This window comes from Aedes albopictus, chromosome 1 (genome assembly GCF_035046485.1).
Source record: "Aedes albopictus strain Foshan chromosome 1, AalbF5, whole genome shotgun sequence".
In the NCBI taxonomy this organism is placed as follows: domain Eukaryota; kingdom Metazoa; phylum Arthropoda; class Insecta; order Diptera; family Culicidae; genus Aedes; species Aedes albopictus.
This window is the reverse complement of record NC_085136.1, coordinates 278,581,419-278,604,014: the sequence shown is the minus strand read 5'-3', so window position 1 is coordinate 278,604,014 and position 22,596 is coordinate 278,581,419. Positions and strand designations below refer to the sequence as shown.

General features: G+C 44.0%; 3 protein-coding genes across 3 annotated transcripts; all 3 read right to left on the bottom strand.

The window, feature by feature from the left end:
* Nucleotides 1–860: 860 nt before the first annotated feature.
* Nucleotides 861–1,580, bottom strand: LOC134291820 (uncharacterized protein K02A2.6-like). Its single transcript, XM_062860072.1, has one exon. The coding sequence runs from the start codon at nucleotides 1,578–1,580 to the stop codon at nucleotides 861–863; it is 720 nt and encodes a 239-aa protein (XP_062716056.1).
* Nucleotides 1,581–2,088: 508 nt separating this feature from the next.
* LOC134285644 (uncharacterized protein K02A2.6-like) lies at nucleotides 2,089–11,149 on the bottom strand. The gene has a single exon (XM_062846827.1). The coding sequence runs from the start codon at nucleotides 5,783–5,785 to the stop codon at nucleotides 2,474–2,476; it is 3,312 nt and encodes a 1,103-aa protein (XP_062702811.1). The 5' UTR covers nucleotides 5,786–11,149; the 3' UTR covers nucleotides 2,089–2,473.
* Nucleotides 11,150–14,542: 3,393 nt separating this feature from the next.
* On the bottom strand, nucleotides 14,543–20,883 carry LOC134291817 (uncharacterized). Its single transcript, XM_062860060.1, has 2 exons — nucleotides 20,815–20,883; nucleotides 14,543–20,578 (listed from the first exon to the last, which is right to left on the bottom strand). The coding sequence occupies exons 1-2, from the start codon at nucleotides 20,881–20,883 to the stop codon at nucleotides 14,543–14,545; spliced, it is 6,105 nt and encodes a 2,034-aa protein (XP_062716044.1).
* Between the last annotated feature and the right edge of the window lie 1,713 nt (nucleotides 20,884–22,596).

Sequence of the window (22,596 nt, the reverse complement as noted above, 5' to 3'; positions counted from 1 at the left end):
TTGTGAACAAAAACGTGAATTACTAAACAAAACACATTGCAGGATAGATTGAAGGACCCAAAACCATCAATTAAGGTGAAATATCAGAGAATACAATTATGGCTGCCACAATGGCTGACTTGAATCATGAAAAATCGGAATCAAATGCGCCTGATTTGGAATACACTTCAACCTCGTTTTACGTCCACCGTTGGCTGAGCAACAAAAAAATCTTCCGCTTAGACAATGAGCAAACTAGACATTTTTATATTTTTGTAAACTTCTTTTGATTAAGGAGAAGCTTTAAAAAATATAAAAATGTCAAGTATGCTTTTTGTTTTGGCGATACAATTTTTCAAAGTTAGGCCAATGGTGGACGTAAAACAAGGACAAGGTGTATCTGCCTCTTTCTGCAAGTGAGCATAGCCAGGATTCGTCAAATTTGTGCCACTGAATTTTTTATGCAAAATTAAAATGAATTTCTTGATGTTCCACCTTAAATCTTGTCATCCTGGAATTATATTCGTTCCATTTGTGTAACATGGCACACTTAAGCAGCAACATTACGTATGGGCGTTATACCGCATTTAGTTCACCACTGGACTGCGAACTGCGACTTCTATAGTGCGAAAACGTAAATAAAAGTGCGCGATTGCATCAAATCAGGATGATGTCTTCGGCGCACTAATTCTTCAATCTATGGTGAACAAGTGAAGACACCGAGGTGATTTGATGCAATCGCGCACTTTTATTAGTGTTATGTTCTACAGTTAAGAGTTATGACTGCTTTGGTTGAATGGTAGAACAAGAATGAATGTATTTCTAAATGACATTATTACAAAGGAAAATCATGGCTTGCTTGACTCCCCAACATCTCCCCCTTAATAAATCTCATAATATTCAAAGTGAGATGGGAGTCTTCGTTTCCTGCTGGATGGATCACGGAACGGAATGCTCCTTTTCTTCGCCAGTCGCTGTGTTGATGGTTGGTCACGATCGTACAATCTCGAAGGCCCAGGAACATCCAAAAACGGTTGCAGCTGAACTTCAACTGGCTGGGATAGCGGGTTGTCGTTTGCTTCTGGTAAAACCTCCCGTTGACCTCCATCGTCTTCTTGAACTGGAATAGGTTCTGTGACTGAAAACTCGTCCAGCAGTATTTGCAACGGAATCGTATTATCTTCAATCGCTGCAGGTTCCGATAGTGTTCGTCGTCGTAGTTGATTTGCATGGGATCGGATCAAACCTCGACGTCGTTTGTCTTCCAAAAGAACGTTGTACACCACATTTCCTTTTTGCTCGATGATCACTCCTTCGGCCCAGTATTTCTCATTTCGAATGTGAATTTCAGCATATACTTCCTCACCGATCACGAAACTGCGATGCTTGGCTCCATGCTTCTTGTTGAATTGAGCATTTTGTTTCTCATTGCTGTGTACCACCTGCTGTTCCGGTCGTTTCATTAGATCGAAGACTGTCCGAACTTTTCTTCCGAGTAATGCCTCAGCCGGTGATTTACTGTCCGGTAGAGAAGGGTTGGGTGTGTAACGATATGATTGAAGGAATGTTTGCAGTGCATCTTCCACATTTTTCTCCCCCATCTTCGATAGAGCGCGCTTCAAGGTATCCACAAATCTCTCAGCCTGGCCGTTGGATTGTGGATGAAACGGTGGAGTTCGCACGTGCTCGATGCCAAAACTTTTGCAAAATTGCTTGAAAATTTCCGAATTGAATTGAGTGCCGTTGTCGGTAACTACTATTTGAGGACAGCCAAAACGTGCGATGCATTCGTGAAGTTTTCTTGTGGTCGTTGTTGCCGTTGAACTGGTAGTAGCGAATATTTCAGGCCATTTTGAATGAGCATCCACTATTACCAGAAAATACCGTCCTTGAATTGGTCCAGCGTAGTCCAAATCAGAGCGTTAATGATTAATCATAAATTTAATAATGATTAATGATTAATGATTAAGATTAATCAAAAATCAGTAATCATAATCACCAAAATTTCTCATTTAATCAATAATCATTAATCTTAATCACACTGATTTCGCAATTTAATCATTAATCAGTAATCATAATCATAAGAAAAAAAAATGAATCAATCATGAATCATTCATCACCAAAAATTTTTCACCATATAAAATATATGATCCAATTTGAATTGGTTCAAATGCTGTTCTTCTTGATTATTTTTTCAATAATCTCCCAGACAGAGTTACCTTTTACTTTTGGAACTTCAAAAATATTTTAAACAATAATTATATTTTAATCATTTCCTGTTTTTTGTGATTGATTAATCATGATTAATCATGATTTTTAATCAATGAGCCATTTTTAATCATTAATCATAATCAATAATCACAGATAAAATCAATTTTAATCATTAATCATAATCATTAATCATCCCAAAAATCAAATTAATCATTAATCATAATCAATAATCACCGAAATTTGAATTTTAATCATCAATGATTAATCATGATTAAAATATTTGTTAATCATGAACGCTCTGGTCCAAATGTAGCCTGGTCCACGGTTGAGAAGGTATAGGCCACGATGATAGAGTAGTCTTCACTGGAGCTTTTGAAACTGCTGCGCAGTCACTACACTTGCGTACGTAGTCCTCAATGTGAGCGTCAATATTAGGCCAGTAGATGAAGCTTCTTGCTATGGATTTCATTCTCTGCATTCCGGGGTGCCCTGCGTGCAATTGCTTGAGAACTGCATTCTGCAAAGACAGTGGTACTACCATACGATCCAGGAACATAAGGCATCCGTCTGCTTCACACAACGATTCGCGCCGTTTGAAGAAACACTGAAGTTCATTGGCTTCTGGTGGTGTTGTCCAGTTGTTCCGAAGATGTCGCATGACGGATTGGAGAGTTTCATCCTGCTTCGTTTCTTGCTGAATCATCTGGTAGGTTACTGGAAGTACTGCTGCAGATTCGGCTTGCATACTTTTGATGTCTGCTTCTAGCTGAACACTAGCGATGATGTAGTCCTCATCCGGCTTGGAATGTTCACCGATCAATCGTGACAGGACATCAGCATACCCAAAACTGTCAGTAGACTTGAATTCCAGCTTGAAATCGTACTGCAAGAGAGTTAACGCCCACCTTTGCAGTCTGCTTGCTGTATGAACTGGTATTCCTTTTTTCGATCCAAAAATTCCTAGTAGTGGCTTGTGATCCGTGTGTAGTGTGAATCGCCGTCCAAAAATCATGCGATGGAACTTGGTGCAGGCAAACACAAGAGCGAGTCCTTCTTTTTCACCTTGTGCGTAGTTCTTCTCAGCATTGGTCAACGTCCGGGAAGCGTGGCAAACTGCTTTAACGGTGCCGTCAGGAAAGCGATGAAGAAGAACAGCACCCAGGCCATTCTGTGACGCGTCCGCTGCTACTATCATCTCCAGTTTCGGATTATAGTGGGTCAGCAACAGGTCTGATTGAAGGATATCCTTGAACTTGTTGAATGATTCCTGGCACGCTTGACTCCAGTTCCATTGGACATCTTTCTTGAGTAGAGCATCAAGTGGTTGGCGAAGCTCATGCATGGACCTCACAAACTTGCCGTAGTAGTTAATTGCTCCCAGGAATGAACGTAACGTTTGAACATCATGAGGCGCCGGCATCTTGACAATTGCCTTGACCTTTTCTGGATCAGGTCGAAGTCCTTCTTCATCAGCGATCAGTCCAAGGTACTTGATTTGCTTCATGAAAAAGTTGCTCTTCTCAATTTTCAGATGGAAACCGTACTCTTCAATTCGTGCGAACAACCGGTCTAGTTGCTCTATGTGCTTCTTCAAGGTGTCACTTGCTACCATGATGTCATCGAGATATCCGCTAACGTCCTCCAAATCCGCAATCATATTGTCCACGATATGCTGGAATTCGCCGGGGGCCGTCTTGACACCAGGGGAAAGTCGATTGAATTGAAATAAGCCTTTGTGAGTGTTGATTGACAGCATCTTCCTGGACTCTTCTGTGACTTCTACTTGTAGATAAGCATCGGATAAATCGATTTGAGTGAAGTACTTCTTGCCCGCCAGCTTCGTAAACAGGTCCTGTGGTAACGGTAACGGATGTTGATTTGGTTCCAAAGCTTCATTTAGTCCGGTGGAATAGTCCGCGCAAATTCTCACTTTGCCGTTCGGTTTTCGTACAGCAACGATGGGAGCCGCCCACTCGGAGTATGGAATTGGCGAAATGATTCCCAAACTTTGTAGACGATCCAGCTCAGCTTCAATCTTCTCTGTTGATGCATACGGGACTGGACGCTTCGGACGAAATACGGGCTTGGTACCTGGCTTGACTGATAGCGATACCTTCTTCTTAGTGCATAATCCAAGGTCTTCACTGAACACGTTCTTGAACTTCGATCGTAGACGCTGGACAAGTTCTTCCGATTTTGGATGTGATTTTGAGGAGACTTGATTGCAGACTGCGTTGAACGGAATGTCCCACAATCCAAACAGCTCGATCCACTCGGTGCCGAACAAGTTGAGATTGTCCACGTTTGTGACGTAACATCTTCCTTGCTTCACGACGTCGTTCAAAGTAACGGTACATTCAAATTCAGCTATGAGACCCATGTCGTCACCTGATGCGTTAACAACGTTGATGGATGCTGAACTTCCAACGGGGCTGCCTATTTGTTTGTACACGTCCGATGAAATCACGGTGATGTCTGCTGCGCTGTCTAGTTGTAGTCGTACTGGATGTCCGTTGATCTCCAGGTTCACGAACTTACGTCTGGCTGCGATACTGACCTGATTGATGGTGTACAGACCTTGTGCTTTAGCCACTGCGTTATTCTTGAATAGACGCTTCTTCTTCCTATCCTTTTGCTTAAAACAGGAGCAATAACCTTCCTTGTGTCCAGTTTTCTTGCAGGATTTACACTCATGCTGAAGGTAGGGACAATTCTTCGAATAATGCATGTCGCCACATCTCCAACATGGTGTGTTCGGAATTTCGGATTGCGGTTTGCTGTTGTGCGGCGGTTTTGATGAATTCTTCACTGCACAAACGGTTTGTTTTCCTCCGGTCTTCTCGATCATGGCGGTGTCTCGTTTCAGATTCAGGAGTCTCTGGCATTCCTCTGCTAGCGAGCGTAGGGTCATCGGCGTAGCGGGATTGGAACTCTCGATCCGTGATAGAAGGGTTGTCCGAACGTCCGAGTCCTTGCTTGAATTCAGGCCGGAAACAAACATCAAACACTTGAATTGGTCCGCGTTGATCTCCGAGAGCTTGAATTCTTCGCACTTTTCATTCACAACTCCAGCGTAGGTGAAGTAGTCGTCGGTCGGATCCTTCTTGAGTTGCAGACACTGGTAACGTTGATTGAAGAGCGATGTTTGACGACCGAAGATGGACTTCAATGTCTTGATTGTTTCATCGAAAGTCACTTCCTTCGGCTTCTTCGGGAGGATGTAGCTCACATACTTCTTATGCGCTACGGTGCTGAGGTTTCGAAGCAGCAATCGAACCTTGGCCGGTCCGTCCAGAGCTCGAGCGTCTTCTTCGAACAGATCTTCATATTTGGCAAACCAGGCTTCGAACGTTATTCCTGCTTCCGGGTCGTAGTTGAACTCGTTGATTGCGCTTGACAACGATTCGATCAGAAACTCGCTTTGATTCCGCAGACGTGGTTCTTCCGGATGCTGCTGACTGCGTTGCAGATTACCGTCCCCTTGTCCTGCTTGACTAGCTTGAGCTTCTGCCGCCCGGGAAGCTGACAACTCTGCAAGAATGCGGCCTTGATTTTCCAGGATCCTCAAAAGATTCGCTTCGAATTCTGGAGACATTTTGCTTCGTGTGGTTTCGTAAATTCTCGTCGCCAAAAACTGTTATGTTCTACAGTTAAGAGTTATGACTGCTTTGGTTGAATGGTAGAACAAGAATGAATGTATTTCTAAATGACATTATTACAAAGGAAAATCATGGCTTGCTTGACTCCCCAACAATTAGCGTCTTCGCACTCGTGAAAACTAGTCCAGTGGTGAACTAAATGCGCTATACTGATTTTAGAAATATCACCATAATATTGCGACATTTGCACCCATTTAGACTCGGCCGAAATTCATTATCATCACAGTCGAATTTCGCACACGACTTCGCAGCGGCTGGCATACACAAGTTCGTTTGAGTTCATGACATGGGCGTCGGATGCACAACAGGTAAACAAAATAAGTTTGATAAATGTGAAATTTCGCAGGGAAATGATGATTCAGTGGATTCTCAAATTATCACAGTAGTCTAAACATTAATGAGAAACCCAATACTAAGTTGTGGATTGTATTTCATCTGTTGTTGTCCTTCCGAAGTATATTGCTAAGAAATCTAGCGGCATTCCATGTTTTTGGTCAAAATATAAAACAATTTTAACATATTGGGACGCCAAAATAAGATCTCAACTCCGACAGCTTCCAACGATGTTCGGTTCAAACTCCAAGTTGCGTATGACATTGTCATTGTTTTGAAAGCAGAAGTATACCTTTTTCCAGATGATATCTGCTTCCGGATATGTCGAGGATTCCCGAAGATTGCTCATGGTTCCGATGTATGATCGCATTCTCAAGATAAATTTGAAGATTTCAAGAAATAGTTGGTGATGCCGTGCAAAATCATTACGAGTTCCCCTACCCAGTACGAGTTTTTCCGACGAATCATTTAGGAGCTTCTCCGAAAAATCTCCAAAAGTTTTTGGTCTGCACGAGTTGTACCTATGATTCTTTCAGTAGTTATCTACATGGTTTGCAGAAGTTAAAACGATTCTAGAAGTTCATACGAGAATTCCCCCAGGAGTTGCTATGGAAACTTCTGCACATAGAAAAATTTCTACTCAGGGGTTGAGTTGGTCTTACTCAGAAATCGAAAAATCCTTTGTTTTCTTACTCAGTTTCCGATAAAAGTGGGACAACCCATTGTCAATGGGTTGTCCAAGCTTTAGCCGAAACTGACTAAGAAAACCAAGGATTTTTCGATTCCTGAGTAAGGCCAACTCAGTCATTGAGTGGAATTTTTTCTCGGTGTGTAGGTGTTCCAATAGGAATTCCTCGAGAAGTTAATACCAGCATTCCTCGAGAAATTTCTACGGAAACTCCTCCGTGAGTTCCTATGGCATTTCTTCCAGAAGTTTCTAGGAAAATTCTTCCAGAAGTTCCCATGTGAATTCCTAAAAAAGTTAGAGGGATCAATAGAGGAGTTCCTACGCGAAATTAATACGAGAACTTCTCCAGGAGACTCTACAGAAACTCTTGGAGGAGCTAATAGGAGAATTCCTTCATGAGTTCCTACGGGAATGCCTAAGGGAGTTCTTACGGGAATTCCTCCAAGAGTTCCCATAGGGATTCCCAAAAGAGTTTCTAGCATGAGCATGAGCATGAGCATGAGCATGAGCATAGATGACCGTACTATTCGTAGTTGCTACTCCGTGATTGACCAGAACAATCGAAGTTGCACAAGGAACCAACAGACGGAGCTTGGGAGTAGCTTACCGTCCTCAATGTGCATCTTCGAGAATTCCAAACTTTATTAGGTCAATAACGGCGCCGGCCACGTCCTTACGGTCATCGAGGAAGGAAAGGAATGTTATTATGACGTGCGTTGCTTACTAAAGACCGAGATCACCTCTGCGTCTCCACGTCTGTCATGGGAAGGACTTTTTGTTAGTGGGGAGGGGAAAGGGCGCATGATATGAGTTCACTTTGGTAGGTGGAGTGATTCATGCAACCCTATTAATATAAACCACTTATTTTCATTTGGACTAAAACAAAACACATGCCGACATCGAAGATGACGAACCATTCAGATAGTTTTCGAAGTGCGAAAATTAACGAAAGAGAAAATAAAGTGATTTGAACAAACGTGGCTTTGGAACTTGGGCCGACACTTGACGTGACGAACATTTCAATGTCTGTTGACTAAAATCGCAAAAAATGTTGCTTGTTGCATTTATCGTATCATAAATCGCCCCGTACGAAGATGAGCAGTCAAATAGACGACGACGACGACCGAATGAAAACGCGGCCTGTACACTTTGCCTCCAAAAACTCACTCATAGGGATTCCCAAAAGAGTTTCTATGGGAATTACTAGAGAAGTTCCTACGGGGATATCTAAGGATACTAATGCGAGAATTCCTCCAAGAGTTCTTACGTACATTCCTCCATGTGTTCCTGTGAGAATTCATCTAGCAGTTCTTGCGAGAATTCCTCCAGGAGTTCCAATGAAAATTCTTCCAAGAGTTAATAGAGGAGTTCCTACGAGAATACCTCGAGAAATGAATACGAGAATCCCTCCAGGAGCCGCCACAGAATTTGCTGGAGGAGCTGATAGGGGAATTCCTTCATGAGTTCCTACGGAAATGCCTAAGGCAGTTCTTACTGGAATTCCTCCAGGAGTTGCCATAGGGATTCCCAAAAGAGTTTCTATAAGAATTACAAGAGAAGTTCCTACGCGAATATCTAGAGAAATTAATACGAGAATTCCTCCAAAAGTTCCTGCGGGAATTCATCTAGCAATTCTGACGAGAATTCCTCCGTAAGGAGTAGTAAGGAGTTAAAACTAGAATTCCTCCAGGAGTTCCAATGAAAATTCCTCCAAGAGTTAATAGAGGAGTTCTTACGAGGATACCTCGAGAAATTAATACGAAAATTCCTCCAGGAACCTCTACAGAAACTCCTGGAGGAGTTTATAGGGGAATTTCGTCATGAGTTCCTACGGGAATGCCTAAAGGAGTTCTTGCGGGAATTCCTCCAAGAGTTCCCAAATGATTTTTTATGCAAATTACTAGAGAAGTTCCTACGGGAACATCTAGATAAATTAATACGAAAATTCCTCCAAGAGTTCCTACGTGCATTTCTCCATAAGTTCGTGCGGGAATTCATCCAGCAGTTCTTACGAGAATTTCGCCGTAAGGTGTAGTAAGGTAGTAGTAGCAAGGAATTACAATGAGAATTCCTCCAGGAGTTCCTATGAAAATTCTTCGAGGAACTAATAGGGAAAATCCTACGGGAATACTGTCAAGAGTTCGTATGGGAATTCCTTCAGATGTGAATATGTACTTCAATTCTTTCCGGAGTAGTTCCGGAAATTCCTCCAGAAAGTCCTTCTAGAATATCTCGAGGAGTTGGTTCTCTACGGGAATTGCTCCAGGAGTTTCTATGGGAACTCTTAAGAGTTTCTACGGAAATTACTAGAGTTGCCGCGAGAATACCTTCGAGAAATACTTACGAGAATTTCTGCAGGAGCTTCTACAAGCATTCCTCTAGGAGATTCTACGTGCATTTTTCTAGAAGTTCGTACGGAAATTCCTCCAGATACATTCCACATTCCACCGCTAGTTAATACGGGAATTGCTCCATGATTTCGTTCAGGAGTTAGTACGGGAATTTGGGAATATGTCTGGGAGTTCCTACGAGAAATATCAATCGAGTTTGTATTAGAGCTTCTTCAAAAGTTCCTATGGGAATGGCATCCAAAGTTCGTAAGGGAATATCCATAGATGTGAATTCTGTAATTTCTCCCGAAGTAGCTACGGAAATCCCTCCAGAAGTTCCTACATGAATTCCTGGATAAGTTAAGAAGGAAATTCTTCCAGGAGTTTCTACTAGATTCCCTCCAAGAATTTCCAAGCAAATTCCTTGAGAAATTTTCACTGAAAATCCTGCAGGAGTTCTTACGGAGATCTCAACAAGAGTAACTTCGTGAATGCGTCCTACGGGACTTATCCCAGCTGTTTCTATAGGTATTCTTCAAGGAGTTTTTATGGGAATTACTGAAAGATTTTTTACGAAAATTGCTAGAGAAATTCAAACGGGAATGCCTCGAGAATAAAAGGTAATTCCTCCGGGAGCTCCTACGTGCATTCCTCCAGGAGTTCTTGAAATTCTTCCAGAATTTTCAACGGGAATTCCTCCAGAAGTTTCTACGAAAAATCCTCCAGAAAACAATACGGGAGTTTCAACGACAATTCCCCCTTAACCTTCCTTTTGCATCACGTTGGCAGCAGCTCGCTGGCATAGTGTACGGTTTGGGTCAAAAATGACCCTAAAACCAAAGGAGGGTTAAGTTCTTAGGAAACTTCCTCTAGGAGTTTATGCGCCAATTCCTCCAGGAGTGTCTAAAGAAGTACCTCGATGACTACGGGAGTACCTCGAGTAGTTATCTACGGAAATTTTCAAAAACTCCTCCGGACGTTCTACGGAAATGCCGTCAAGAGTTCCTATAAGAATTCCTTCAAATGCAAATATCGGAATACCTCTCACGGAAATTCCTTCAAAAGTTCCTACTGGAATTTCTGAAGAAGTTAATACGGGAAATGTTCCACGATCTTCTACGAGTATTCCTCCAGGAGTTTCTATGGGAATTCCTCAACAAATAATGCTGGAAGTCCTTCAGGAATTCCTACGGAGAATGCTCCCAGGAGTTTATACGAGAATTTCCTCAGAAGTGTCTGCGGGAGTTTGTCAAGACGTTTTTACGAAAATTCCTCTAAGAGTTGAAATTCTCGAAAAAGTTTTAAAAGTTTTGTAAAGAGTTGCTCAGGAAATTCCTCCAGGAGTTTTTCCAGACATTGACCAGAACTTCCTACGGCAATTCCTCCAAGAGTTCTTATGGAATTCCTCTAAGAGTTCTTACGAAAATTTCTCAAGGAGTCAATAAGAGAATTCCCAGGAGTTCCTACAGAACTTCCTCAATGAGTTACTACGGGAGTTCCACGGCAAGTTAGTATGAATATTGCTCCTTTTCCTTGAGGAATTGCTACCCCCAAGTAACATTTTAGTCTATTTGATTGACTAGAAGAAGTTCTTAAAGCCACAATAAAACCAAAATAGAAGATATATGATTTTATGACAGTTCTCAAAACCTCTACAAGACTGATTGATTTTCAAAATGTTACTAAGGCCGCAATTTGGGAGTTTGCCTGGGAATTCCTACGTGAACGCCGCTTATGCTGCCGGAATTCTGCAAAGTGACGTAAGCGACATTGATAGTTTTGGCCCATTTTTTGGTTATTATGCATAAAACTCTTGGTCATCCTCTAAGTTTCTTTCTATAGATGATAGATTCAAGGATGGGAACACTCACTTGCAGAGAGTTACACTCACTCGATGTTTTCTCAGCTCAGAAACGTGCAATCAGGAAATGATGTATGGACGACTTTTGCCTTGTGGTTTTGTCTAAAAGTTTGTCGAATAGAGTAGGGGTCGCACACGCATACTGAAGTTGTGAAGGAGTTGCGAAGGCAACTCTCCACGAGGTGAATGTAAATTAATTATTCGGCAAACTTTTAGACAAAACCACAAGGCAAAAGTCGTCCATACACCATTTCTTGATTACACGCTTCTGAGCTGAGAAAACATCAAGTGAGTGTAACTCTCTGCAAGTGAGTGTTCCCATCCCTGGATATATTACAACTAGATCTTGCATTCTGATACAGCAGGCATACCACAGTGTTATTTTTACATCAGATATTATATATAAAATACCAAAAAATGTCGAAATTTTGGATGGCGCTTACGTCACTATGCAGAATTACGGCAGTATGGGAATTTCTCAAGAAGGTAATATTCCAATTCGTGATCCTCCAGAAGTTCTTAAGAGGGTCCAAATAAGAGTTACTTCGGAAATGCCTACGGGTATTCCCGCAGAAGTTTCAACGAGGAGTTCCTGCGGAAATTTCTCCAAGAGGTAATGCGGAAATTCTTTCATCAGTTTATCCTGGACTTCCTTCTGAAGCTCTTTTTGGAGTGACTCCAGCAGTTAATTAGGTTGATTGATTTGTCTTTATTAAAGAGACTTTCAGCCCTTGGCTGGTTCGTCTCTAGCAGTTAATTAGGAATTTCTCCAGGAGGAACCCCCTAAGCAGAATACCCATTACGAATGAGTGTAATCAGTTTCTCTAATGCTTTAATTCTTATCTTTTGACAGATACGCGTATTTCGATTTCCACTTGTAGTCTTCCTCAGTGTCAGTTATCCAGTGGATCAATAGCATTACAGGGGGGAATTAAAAGGTACAAAACTGATTACACTCATTCGAAGGGAATTCCTTCAAGAGTTTCTCGTCTGGAATTGCCTGAGAAGTTCCTACCCAGAGATTCTTCCAGAAGTTTCATCGTCGGCATTCCTGCTTGAGTTCATCCGCTGAAATTTTTAACTCGGGAACAGTCGTGTCATGTATTGAATACACGCACCTTCAAAAAAGAACGCTTGTGGCACACAGCGTGAGAGTGGTGTTGCTGAGGATAGTCGAAAACGTGACTGCAAGTCCAGCCCTGAAATTTTTCGATATCCTGTGATTTTTCCAAGAATACTTCCGCTGGGATTCCTTCAGACGTTCCTGTTTTGTCAACTCCATCAGGAGCTTTTCTCCTGAAATTCTTTAAAGAGTTCTTTCTTCATGATTCTCCCAGAAGTTTCTTTGCTGAGTTTTCTGCAGGAGTACTGTAACCTTTTACGTCCCTGACGTATTTTGCGTAATCAAATTTTGATGTTTATTTAGCTCTATTTTCTTTTATTTTTCCCCGGTTTTGGTTAAAATTTAACAGAACAACAGGAAAATACTCCCGTTTCATAGAATGCACCGGTTGGTCAAGTTGGATGACCAACATTAAGGTCTTTTGAAACTATAGTGAACATCAAAATCTGAGTGTGCATAATCAGGGACGCAAAGGTTAAGAACTCCCCTAAAAGTTTCTCCCTTAGATGTATTCAGCATTTTTTTGGCAATTTCTACCGGAGTGTCCGGAATAGACGAAAAAACTCAAATTTCGAAGACACAGGTGATTAGGGTGGTGCTTCGAATTTAACTTAACTTTCTATTTCAAAGATTCGTAACTTGTTCTGTGGCTAAGTTGATTGAAGCGCTGAACTAGCGATATAGAGTCGTGGGTTCAAATCCCACCAAAACAAGTGGTATTTTTTTCTAAAAATGTATCTCTCAATTTGTCGATTGAACGAACTGTGTCTTCGAAATTTGAGGTTTTTCGTCTATTTCAGACATACCAGCCGACTAGTATAGCCAGTGAAGGGCAATAAAATTATCTGCCCAGTGTCCGGAATGTTCACCAGATTATTACTGAACTTTTTTTTCACGGACTTCTCCAATTTCCTAAGATATCCCCGAGAAATGCAATCTCTTCCCGTAAAACCCCTTTAGTGTTTCTTTTAGGGACTACTGTGTAAATTCCTTCTGAAAATTTTCCAGGCGTTTTTATAGAAATTTCTTCAGGATTAATTTCGTAAAATGTTTACCAGAGTCTTTCTATCTTTCGTAATTAATAAGGGACCGTTCATAAACCACGTAGACTTTTTGGGGGGAAAGGGGGGTCTGGCCAAAGTCTATGCTCCATACAAATTTCAAATTTTTTGTATGGACAAAAGTCTACGAGAGAGGAGGGTCTGAATGGCCAAATTTTGGTCTACGTGGTTTATGAACAGCCCTAAGTCTTTCAGATTTTTTCCACAGGATCTAACCTTACATTTGTTGCGAGAATTTCATTCGAAATCTTCTTTGAACAATTGCTGATTTAACTTTCCACAAAATAAATGGATTCATCCATGCAAAAAGCCTAAAAATCCCTAGAGAAGGGAACTGACTTAAAGAATCTGCTAGAATTTGAGGAACTATTACAAGAAATTCCCGGAAGGTATTCACGGAGTAACACAGAAAGGAATTCTCAGAAAAGCTCCAGAATACCTAGATGAGAAAATAATTCCAAAAATAATTCCCCGAAGACAAAGTAATTCGTGTAGAATTTCCAGGAGGAACTCCGGATGTAATTACTGTTGGATTTGGTCCAACGTGAGGGATTTTCCGGAATTATGATTCTCCACCGGAAGTGAAATAAGAACACGCGATCCGGTTTGTGGTAATAACGTAGAGAATATAATTTTCCTAAAGGGAAATACGGATCATCTTAGAATTACAATCATTCGATTTTAGGAATAACTAACAATATTGAACAAATGCTACGTGAAGATTGATTTGTGAACCCCTGTCTAGCAACATACAGGCAGTCCAATATATGGTAACAGTGAATTAAATTGATTATCATTTTTACTTACGTTTAGTTCCCTTATGTGTCGTGATCTAGACGAGTTTTGTTACAGATCGGGATCGATAGTGATTTGGTTGCTCTGGGCGAAATTCAATGGGAGGGAGATGTTGTGTGATTTAGGTTACCTAATACAAGTCAATATTAGAACTGATGTAAAGCACTTTTAACGGAACTAATCTTACCAATTCAGCGTTGAAATTATGGATGGGGAAAATAGTATTTAAAATTCACTTATTTTAGGTTCTAATTCAAGGGGCATAATAGAAATAAGCTAATTTTAGGGAGATATTTATCACTACACATCTGCATAACACAGTTCGTTTTTGTCATCTCTTCGTAGACTCACCCGGTGACAGGTCGTATACCTGTCACTCCCATGTCATCCATCGCAGCGCTCGTGTGGTAACGAACAGTGTAGATACCGTGTCTATAGATGTGCGCGCTGGCCTAATGGGGTAGGCCAACACTCCCCCACGGTACGCAAACTTCCGGTTGGCTTACTTATCGACGCGTTGGACATCTAGGACTGCCAATTTTGTCGCTGGGCGCTCGTAGATACCTCTTGTTGTCCTCACAGTAGCTGATCGAACCTGGCCATCTACACTGACTCTGGTACCGATTATTTTCCCCTTCGGCCAACAGTTGCGGGGCATATTTGGGTCGGCAATGACCACTACATCTCCAATGGATATGGGCTTGGGTCGTTCAAACCACTTGGTTCTGCGGGTGATTTCCGGTAGGTAGTCTGACACCCACCGCCGCCAGTAAAGGTTTGCCAGAACCTGGGACGTCAGCCAGTTCTGACGAAGTGCTGCTCCGCTGTAGTCCAAGTTGGTAAGCGGTTTGCATCCGTTCGACGATCCGAGAAGGAAGTGGTTTGGTGTCAGCGCTGGGGCCGAGTCCTCGTCTATCGGTACGTGGGATAGTGGCCTCGAATTTACGATATTTTGTACTTCTGTGAGTAAGTTTCTCAATACCTCGTCGGACTGCCTTGCCGACGAACACACTGCTGTGAGGTTGTTCTTTACGGTGCGGATTAGCCTTTCCCAGCTACCGCCCATGTGCGGTGAGAGAGGTGGATTGAAGACCCATTCAACTCCTGAATCGGCAAACTCCGTCATGAGCGCGTGCTGGTTAACTGCTTCGTATAGCTGCAGTAGCTCTCGATTTGCTCCCACGAAGTTCGTTCCACGATCGCTGTAGATCTTCCGAGGTGTGCCACGACGTGCCATGAAGTTTCGGAGCGCCATGATGCACGAGCTCGCGCTAAGGGAATGTACGACCTCTAAATGGATCGCTCGGACGGTCAGACATGTGGCTAACATCCCCCAGCGCTTCTCGACTCTTCTTCCGATGGTGACTTCGATTGGACCGAAGTAATCGACCCCGGTGTGGGTGAATGGCCGTGAAAAAGCTTCAAGGCGGGCGGGTGGAAGGTCGGCCATGTACGGTGGAGTTGGTGCTGCGTGGTTGTTCTTACACGTCTGGCAGGCTTTACGAACTTGTTGGTAACAGACGCGCAAGCGCGGAATTTGATATTTCTGCCTGATCTCATTGATCACCGTTTCGTGGTTAAGGTGATGGTATTTGCAGTGATAATGTCTGACGATCAGGCTGGTGGTGTGGTGCTTTTGGGCGAGTATTATGGGCTGTTTGGCATCCTCGGTGGCGTAGTGACATGCCGCGATGCGGCTTCGCATTCGCATGATCCCATTGCTGTCCAGCCATGGTGTCAGTTGAAACAAATTACTGGTCTTGGGGACGGTTCTCGTGGGTGCGTCTTCGCTTGAGGATGGCATTTTAAGAACCGAGACTTCGTCGGGAAAGCATTCGAACTGAGCGAGACGAATAAGCGTACACTCGGCGGTTATGAGTTCGTGCGCAGAAAGCGGCCCGGTGGTCGTCGAGTTTCCAGAGCGGGTCTGACGACAGTTAGTGACGAAGCGATGAACATATGCGACTACCCTGCGTAATCTCTCCCAACTCGAGAACTCATTGACGCAGATGAAAGGGTCTAGTGGGGTGTGATGCGCCAGTAGGGAAGGGCGGAGTTCGGTCTCCGTGGCGTAATTTTTAATCGATGATGCCGGCCATTCTTCTTCAGTGCGCCAAAGGAAATCGGCGCCTTTAAACCACCTGTCTTCAGATGATAACTCCGGAATGCTACTCCACTTTGTGGCATCGTCGGCAGGATTTTGCTTACCAGGCACCCACCGCCATTCGTGTGGCTCGGAGGTTTCGAGGATTTCGCTGACTCTGTGACCGACGAACTGACTATATCGACGATGGTCCGAGTGTATCCAGCAGAGGACATCCCTAGAATCAGACCAGTACAGCTTCCTGTGGATCCGGAACGTTAGCGATTCCTCGACTGATCGTGCTAAGCGAGCGCCGATGACTGCGGCAATTAATTCCAGTCTAGGTATCGAGGTGAACTTTATCGGTGCGACTCGGCTTTTCGCTGCAACAATAGAGCAACGGATAGAATCGTCCCTGGTGAAACGTAGATAACAAACAGCGGCTGCGCTGTTTTCGCTGGCATCAACCATCGTATGGAGCTGGAGGTTATCGGTTTCGAGATAGTCCGAGTTATAACACCTAGAAATCCGCACGTTTTCGACGCGAGGAAGAACTTTCAACCATGTGAGCCACTTTTCGTATTCTTCATTAGCTATCTCCTCGTCCCACTGTACGCCAGATCGCCAGATATCTTGGAGCAGGATCTTCAGATATGAGAGGAAATGGCAAATCAATCCTAGTGGATCGAAGATGGTCATCAAGACACGCAGAACTCCTCGCTTCGTTGGTCGTCGTTGGCCTGCTAGGAGTGGGGAGTCATATCGGCTCCATCCGACTTTGTAAATGAAAACATCATCATTCGTATTCCACCACATGCCTAATACCTTTTCAGTGGCTAGCTCAGTGGACATATCGAGGCATTTCTCGTCGGTATTCTCCCCTTGCAAAGCAGCGAGAACGGTTTTGGAGTTGCTAACCCAGTTTCGTATTTCAAAACCGCCCTGCTGGTGAACGTATCTCACGTCTTTGGCTAACTGAATAGCTTGCTCCTCGGTATCAACACTAGAAAGCATGTCGTCGACGTAGTGTGACTTCGTAATGACTTGATGCGCTATTGGGTATTCGTTGACAAATCTATCGGCGTTGGTATTCTTCACGAACTGCGCTGTAGTCGGTGAGCAGCAAGCTCCGAACGTCATTACCTGCATGGCGTATACCTCCGTATCACCACGTTCGCTCATCCAGAAGAAACGCTGACAGAGTTGGTCTTCTTCTCTAATCAGCACCTGGTGAAACATTTCACGAATGTCACCAGTTAGCCCGATGCGACGCTCTCGAAACTGTAGAAGGATCGCGAGGAGAGAGCACAACATATCCGGCCCTTTTAAGAGAACTGAGTTTAGTGATGTTCCGTGGGCGCTGGCCGCTGCGTCCCATACTATGCGTACCTTCCCAGGTTTGTTGGGGTTGGTTACGGGAAAAACGGGTAGGTACCACCGCCGAGGGACCTTTCGGTTGATTTCCTCCTCACTGAGCTTTCGAATATATCCTTTTGCCGTATATTCAGCGATCTTGGCTTGCAAAATCACCTGCAGCTCCGGTTCTTTTACCATCCGTTTTTTCAAACATTCGAATCTGCGCATAGCCATAGATTGACTGTCCGGCAGACGGACATCGTCGTTCCGCCAGAGCAGCCCGGATTCGAAGCGCTCTTCTTTTCGCCGGGTGAGTAACTGCAGCAAAGAGAGCGCACGCTGATCTTCGATGGGCAAATGCGGATGGTTTGTTTTGGTTAGCCCAAGGCTGTCAAAGGAGAAGTAGTTCTTCATCGCCTGGTGCAGATCGTCGTCCTCTGTATTGTTACAAGGACAAATGTGGAAACTGTAATGGTGTAGGTTTGTTCCACGAGTTGGTCCCGATCCACCGCAAATCGTCCATCCCAGTCGTGACTTAACTGCAATGGGCTGTCCAAATTCTCCTTCACGGTTTTTCAGCGCGAGGCCAAGATGTGCATGCTTCGTTCCTATCAAGATTCGAGGACGTATATCACGGTACGAATCGATCGGCAGTCCTCGGAGATGTTGGAACTGCTCGGATAGTTTGCACATATCCAGCGTTTGCTGCGGCAGCATCAAGTCTTTCACCGTTCGTACATCGTTCAGGTCGAAGCGTTTGTTACCTTCCTTTGGGCCAGCAATTTGAAGGTTGTAGATACGGGAGTTCGTTTCACATCGTTCGGTCCCGCCGGTCCATCGCAAGCATAGCGGACGTTCGGCACCTTCCAACTGCAGCTTGTCGGCGATCTCTTGGTCGAGTAGAGTAAGCTCAGAGCCCTCATCGATAAAGGCATATGTATGCACTGTTCCTGTTTTTCCGTACAACACAACTGGTAAGTATCGGAACAGGACTGAGCTAACAACTGTCCGATGAGTATTGCAGTCGGACGCATTCAGACTAGGTGGAGCTGACGCAGTGTTCGCACTTTCGGTTGTGGAAATCTGTGGCTTCTCCTTAGAATCATTGTGTAATAACTCGTGATGTCGGAAGGCGCACCCGTTTCTGCCACATGGTTTGGCAAAGCAGCTTCCCTTATGCACTCGGAGACAGGTACGGCATAATCCGAATTCTCTTACAGCGGCCCATCGTGAGTCTCTGGAGAGCTCCAAGAATCGTTTGCACTTATCAGCGGATTTGCAATTCTCTTTACAGATTGGACAAACTGGTCTCAGCGGCGTTCGGTTTTCTGCGATATGGTTCGTTGAAGGAATCTCGTTGCAATCTTCGGACGGAGTCTCGGAATGGGCGTTGAGATACCCATTTCCTTTCTTGGTGCCTCGAGTTTCAGTTCGGGCAGATTTTTCGAGATGAGCTGGTGACGGAAAAGTAACGATGCTTGCGGCCTCCGCTAGTGCGTAGATCCACCCACTGAAGGTCGCCAGGTTGACCGTTTGCACCGTTAGTCGATGCTGCGCCCAATTGAGTTTAAGCGAGGGAGGTAGCTTGCCAACCAACTGATGAAGGAGCGAGATGTTGTACATGTACTCCTGCAGTCCACAGGCGTCTACTGTAGCGCAAAAGTTTTGCACGTGTACAGCGAAATCGACCAGAGTGTCTAGCCTTTCTTCGCGAATTGCTGGTAGAGAGCTAACTTTTTCAATTAGCGATTGGACGATGACTTCGGGTTGTCCGAACAGCATCTTTAAGGTAGACAGTATGCCCGGAACATTTTCTGGATGTATCAGACGGCTCTTGACGGCCTCGTAGGCTTTGCCTTTCAGGCTCTTCTGCAGTCGGACTATGTTTTCCTCGTCGGTAAATCCACACATCGCGGTCGTACGGTTGTACATCGACAGGAACACTGGCCACTCCTCCGGATTCCCATTAAACGGCGGTAGATCTCGTGGAACTGCTTGTCTGGCTGCCACTTGCGAGCGTGAGAGCTGGAACTCGTCGTCGTACAGTCCGTGGTTTGATGCACAGACACTATCCCGAGGATTCCGAGGGTGAAAACCAGTAGAACACGCCGGTGGAGCCAATACTTGTCCGTCGAAGGAAGTAGAGTTGAAGGGGGGCCTGAGAATCGCAGATTGTTGCGATATGACTCTCCTGTTGGTATTGAACGTAGCTGGCGCTGGTATGAAACTTGACTGAGGGTATCTCGAGGATATTCCGATTTGCTGGCCGGAAGGATGCATCGGCATCGTTTGTCCTGTCTGTCTGTAGTGACTGGCAAATTCAGGATCTGACTGCTGAATCTGAGGGCAATGACTGGATCGCTGACCAGCCTGCGCATTGAAAGGTCCCGTGTTGGCACTGGCCTCAAATCGAATACGAGGTTCCCCGAACTGCTCAATAGCTTGGGCTGGTTCTACGCCACTTCGAGGAGCTTGACGACGTCCCACGTTGGAACTATCCACCTCTGGCATGATTGTCCGTTGTACTTGGCTAGCCTCTTTAATCCAATCGTTGATCCGACTCGAAGCCTCGCTGCGACTCCGACTTCCCTTCTCGCTCACGACTTCTTCCAGCAGGCGATACTTCCTCTCCAAATACTGTTGATGCTCCTGCGCTGCTCGCTCTTCCAAAGCTCGTCGACGTTCTTCTTGCTGCTGCTGAAACTGTCGCTCTTCCTCCAGTCGCATTAACTGTAACTTTGCGCGCTGCACTGCAGACTTCTGCGACGAAGAGACGGAAATCTCTGACAGTGCTTTTTCTGTTTCTCGTAATGGAACTACTTTTCTTGCATCGATACCACCAGCTGACAGTGCTGATTGCTGCTGCTGTCGGTCAGGCTTGGCTTGTTCGGCTGCTGCACCCGGCACAGCTATTTGACCACCACCGCTGTAGGCTGGAACTGGCTCAGATGAAGTTGGCTTCTGGAATACCGTTGGAGGAATCACTGGGTTGACGCGGGTGCTTGTCGCGATGTTTCCAACTGGCTGGCTTCTAGTTGACCTTCGATCGTGGTTCTCGTTTCCTTGTCTGGCACTTTCTTCCAAAGCTGTCTTAGTTCGCTGGACCAGTTCGCGGTAACGCAGTTAGTGCAACTCCAGCTCTTGTCAGCAACTTCTTCCGATACGCCCACACAGGAGAAATGGTACCATCCATCGCATCTGTCACATTGAACCATATGCTCAGAATCCGGTCCTCGACACGTCTTGCACGTATGTCCTTCCACAGTATCCTCCATAATCACCACTTCCGGTATGTCATCGTTTCCACCACCACCATCAGCACTATGACCACTCACTGATATTTCCTTCGGCCGCGCACCCTTATCACCCTTCGCACCCGATTTGATAACACCGCGACTAGGCATCACGCTCGACTCGCCAATAAACGAAAATTATATGTTGTTGGATTTGGTCCAACGTGAGGGATTTTCCGGAATTATGATTCTCCACCGGAAGTGAAATAAGAACACGCGATCCGGTTTGTGGTAATAACGTAGAGAATATAATTTTCCTAAAGGGAAATACGGATCATCTTAGAATTACAATCATTCGATTTTAGGAATAACTAACAATATTGAACAAATGCTACGTGAAGATTGATTTGTGAACCCCTGTCTAGCAACATACAGGCAGTCCAATATATGGTAACAGTGAATTAAATTGATTATCATTTTTACTTACGTTTAGTTCCCTTATGTGTCGTGATCTAGACGAGTTTTGTTACAGATCGGGATCGATAGTGATTTGGTTGCTCTGGGCGAAATTCAATGGGAGGGAGATGTTGTGTGATTTAGGTTACCTAATACAAGTCAATATTAGAACTGATGTAAAGCACTTTTAACGGAACTAATCTTACCAATTCAGCGTTGAAATTATGGATGGGGAAAATAGTATTTAAAATTCACTTATTTTAGGTTCTAATTCAAGGGGCATAATAGAAATAAGCTAATTTTAGGGAGATATTTATCACTACACATCTGCATAACACAGTTCGTTTTTGTCATCTCTTCGTAGACTCACCCGGTGACAGGTCGTATACCTGTCACTCCCATGTCATCCATCGCAGCGCTCGTGTGGTAACGAACAGTGTAGATACCGTGTCTATAGATGTGCGCGCTGGCCTAATGGGGTAGGCCAACAATTACTATTCATCAATGACCACTTATCCATTATTGTGGTATTCGCGTCATTTTTTCAACTGAACTCCGGAAGAAATTCCCGGATAGGCTGTTTCAGGTATTTTGGGCAGACCGTAACTTGCATTAGGTATGTACAATAAACTAAAACGGAAGTGTAACGATATATCCAACATACTTGAAAGATCGTGAACTCCACGAATAGTTCCGGAACCTTTCAGGAGACTTACTGAGGAAAAAGAAATTCCCGGGTTGCACGCAGCACCTCATTAAGGAAATTTCTTGTAAGAGTTTCGGAAGGACATCCCGGGAGAACTGTGGAAGAAGCTTCTGAAGAATTTTCGAAGAAACACCCGGTAGACTTCCGGAGGAAATATGAAAGAATTTTTTGGAGGAACTATGGATAGATTTTCCTAAGGATCTACGCAATTAAATCTAAGAAAATTTTTGGAAATAATTCTTGAAAGAACTGCGGAAAAAAACTCCAGGAGAAATATCTGATGAATTTCCTAGATGATTTTTGGAAGCATTTCTTGGAAAAAATCCTGGGAAGGATAACTAGAGTTACTGAGAAACTTTAAAGGGAATTTCCTGTGTAATTACAAAAAAAAAAAAACAATTCCTTGAGTTCAGAAGGCCGGCTCCAGAGGCATGTTATCCTCCATTTGGAACATTTGAGACTAATCTTACGTAAAGTATGACAGTAAATTTTTTACACATTGGTAAGACAGAAACTTCAGGAGACATTAAACGAAAAAAAAATAGAAAACATAAAAACCTAAAGATTTCAATAAATGTAATGTAATGCACGTCTTCCATCACCTATCTTATACTAAACAGTCGTGCCATCGCCGCATGCTCACTCTCTCACACACACATAACCCCAATTCCAACTGCTTTCAACAATGGACCGACCCATCCGATATTGACGCTTCCTTCCGC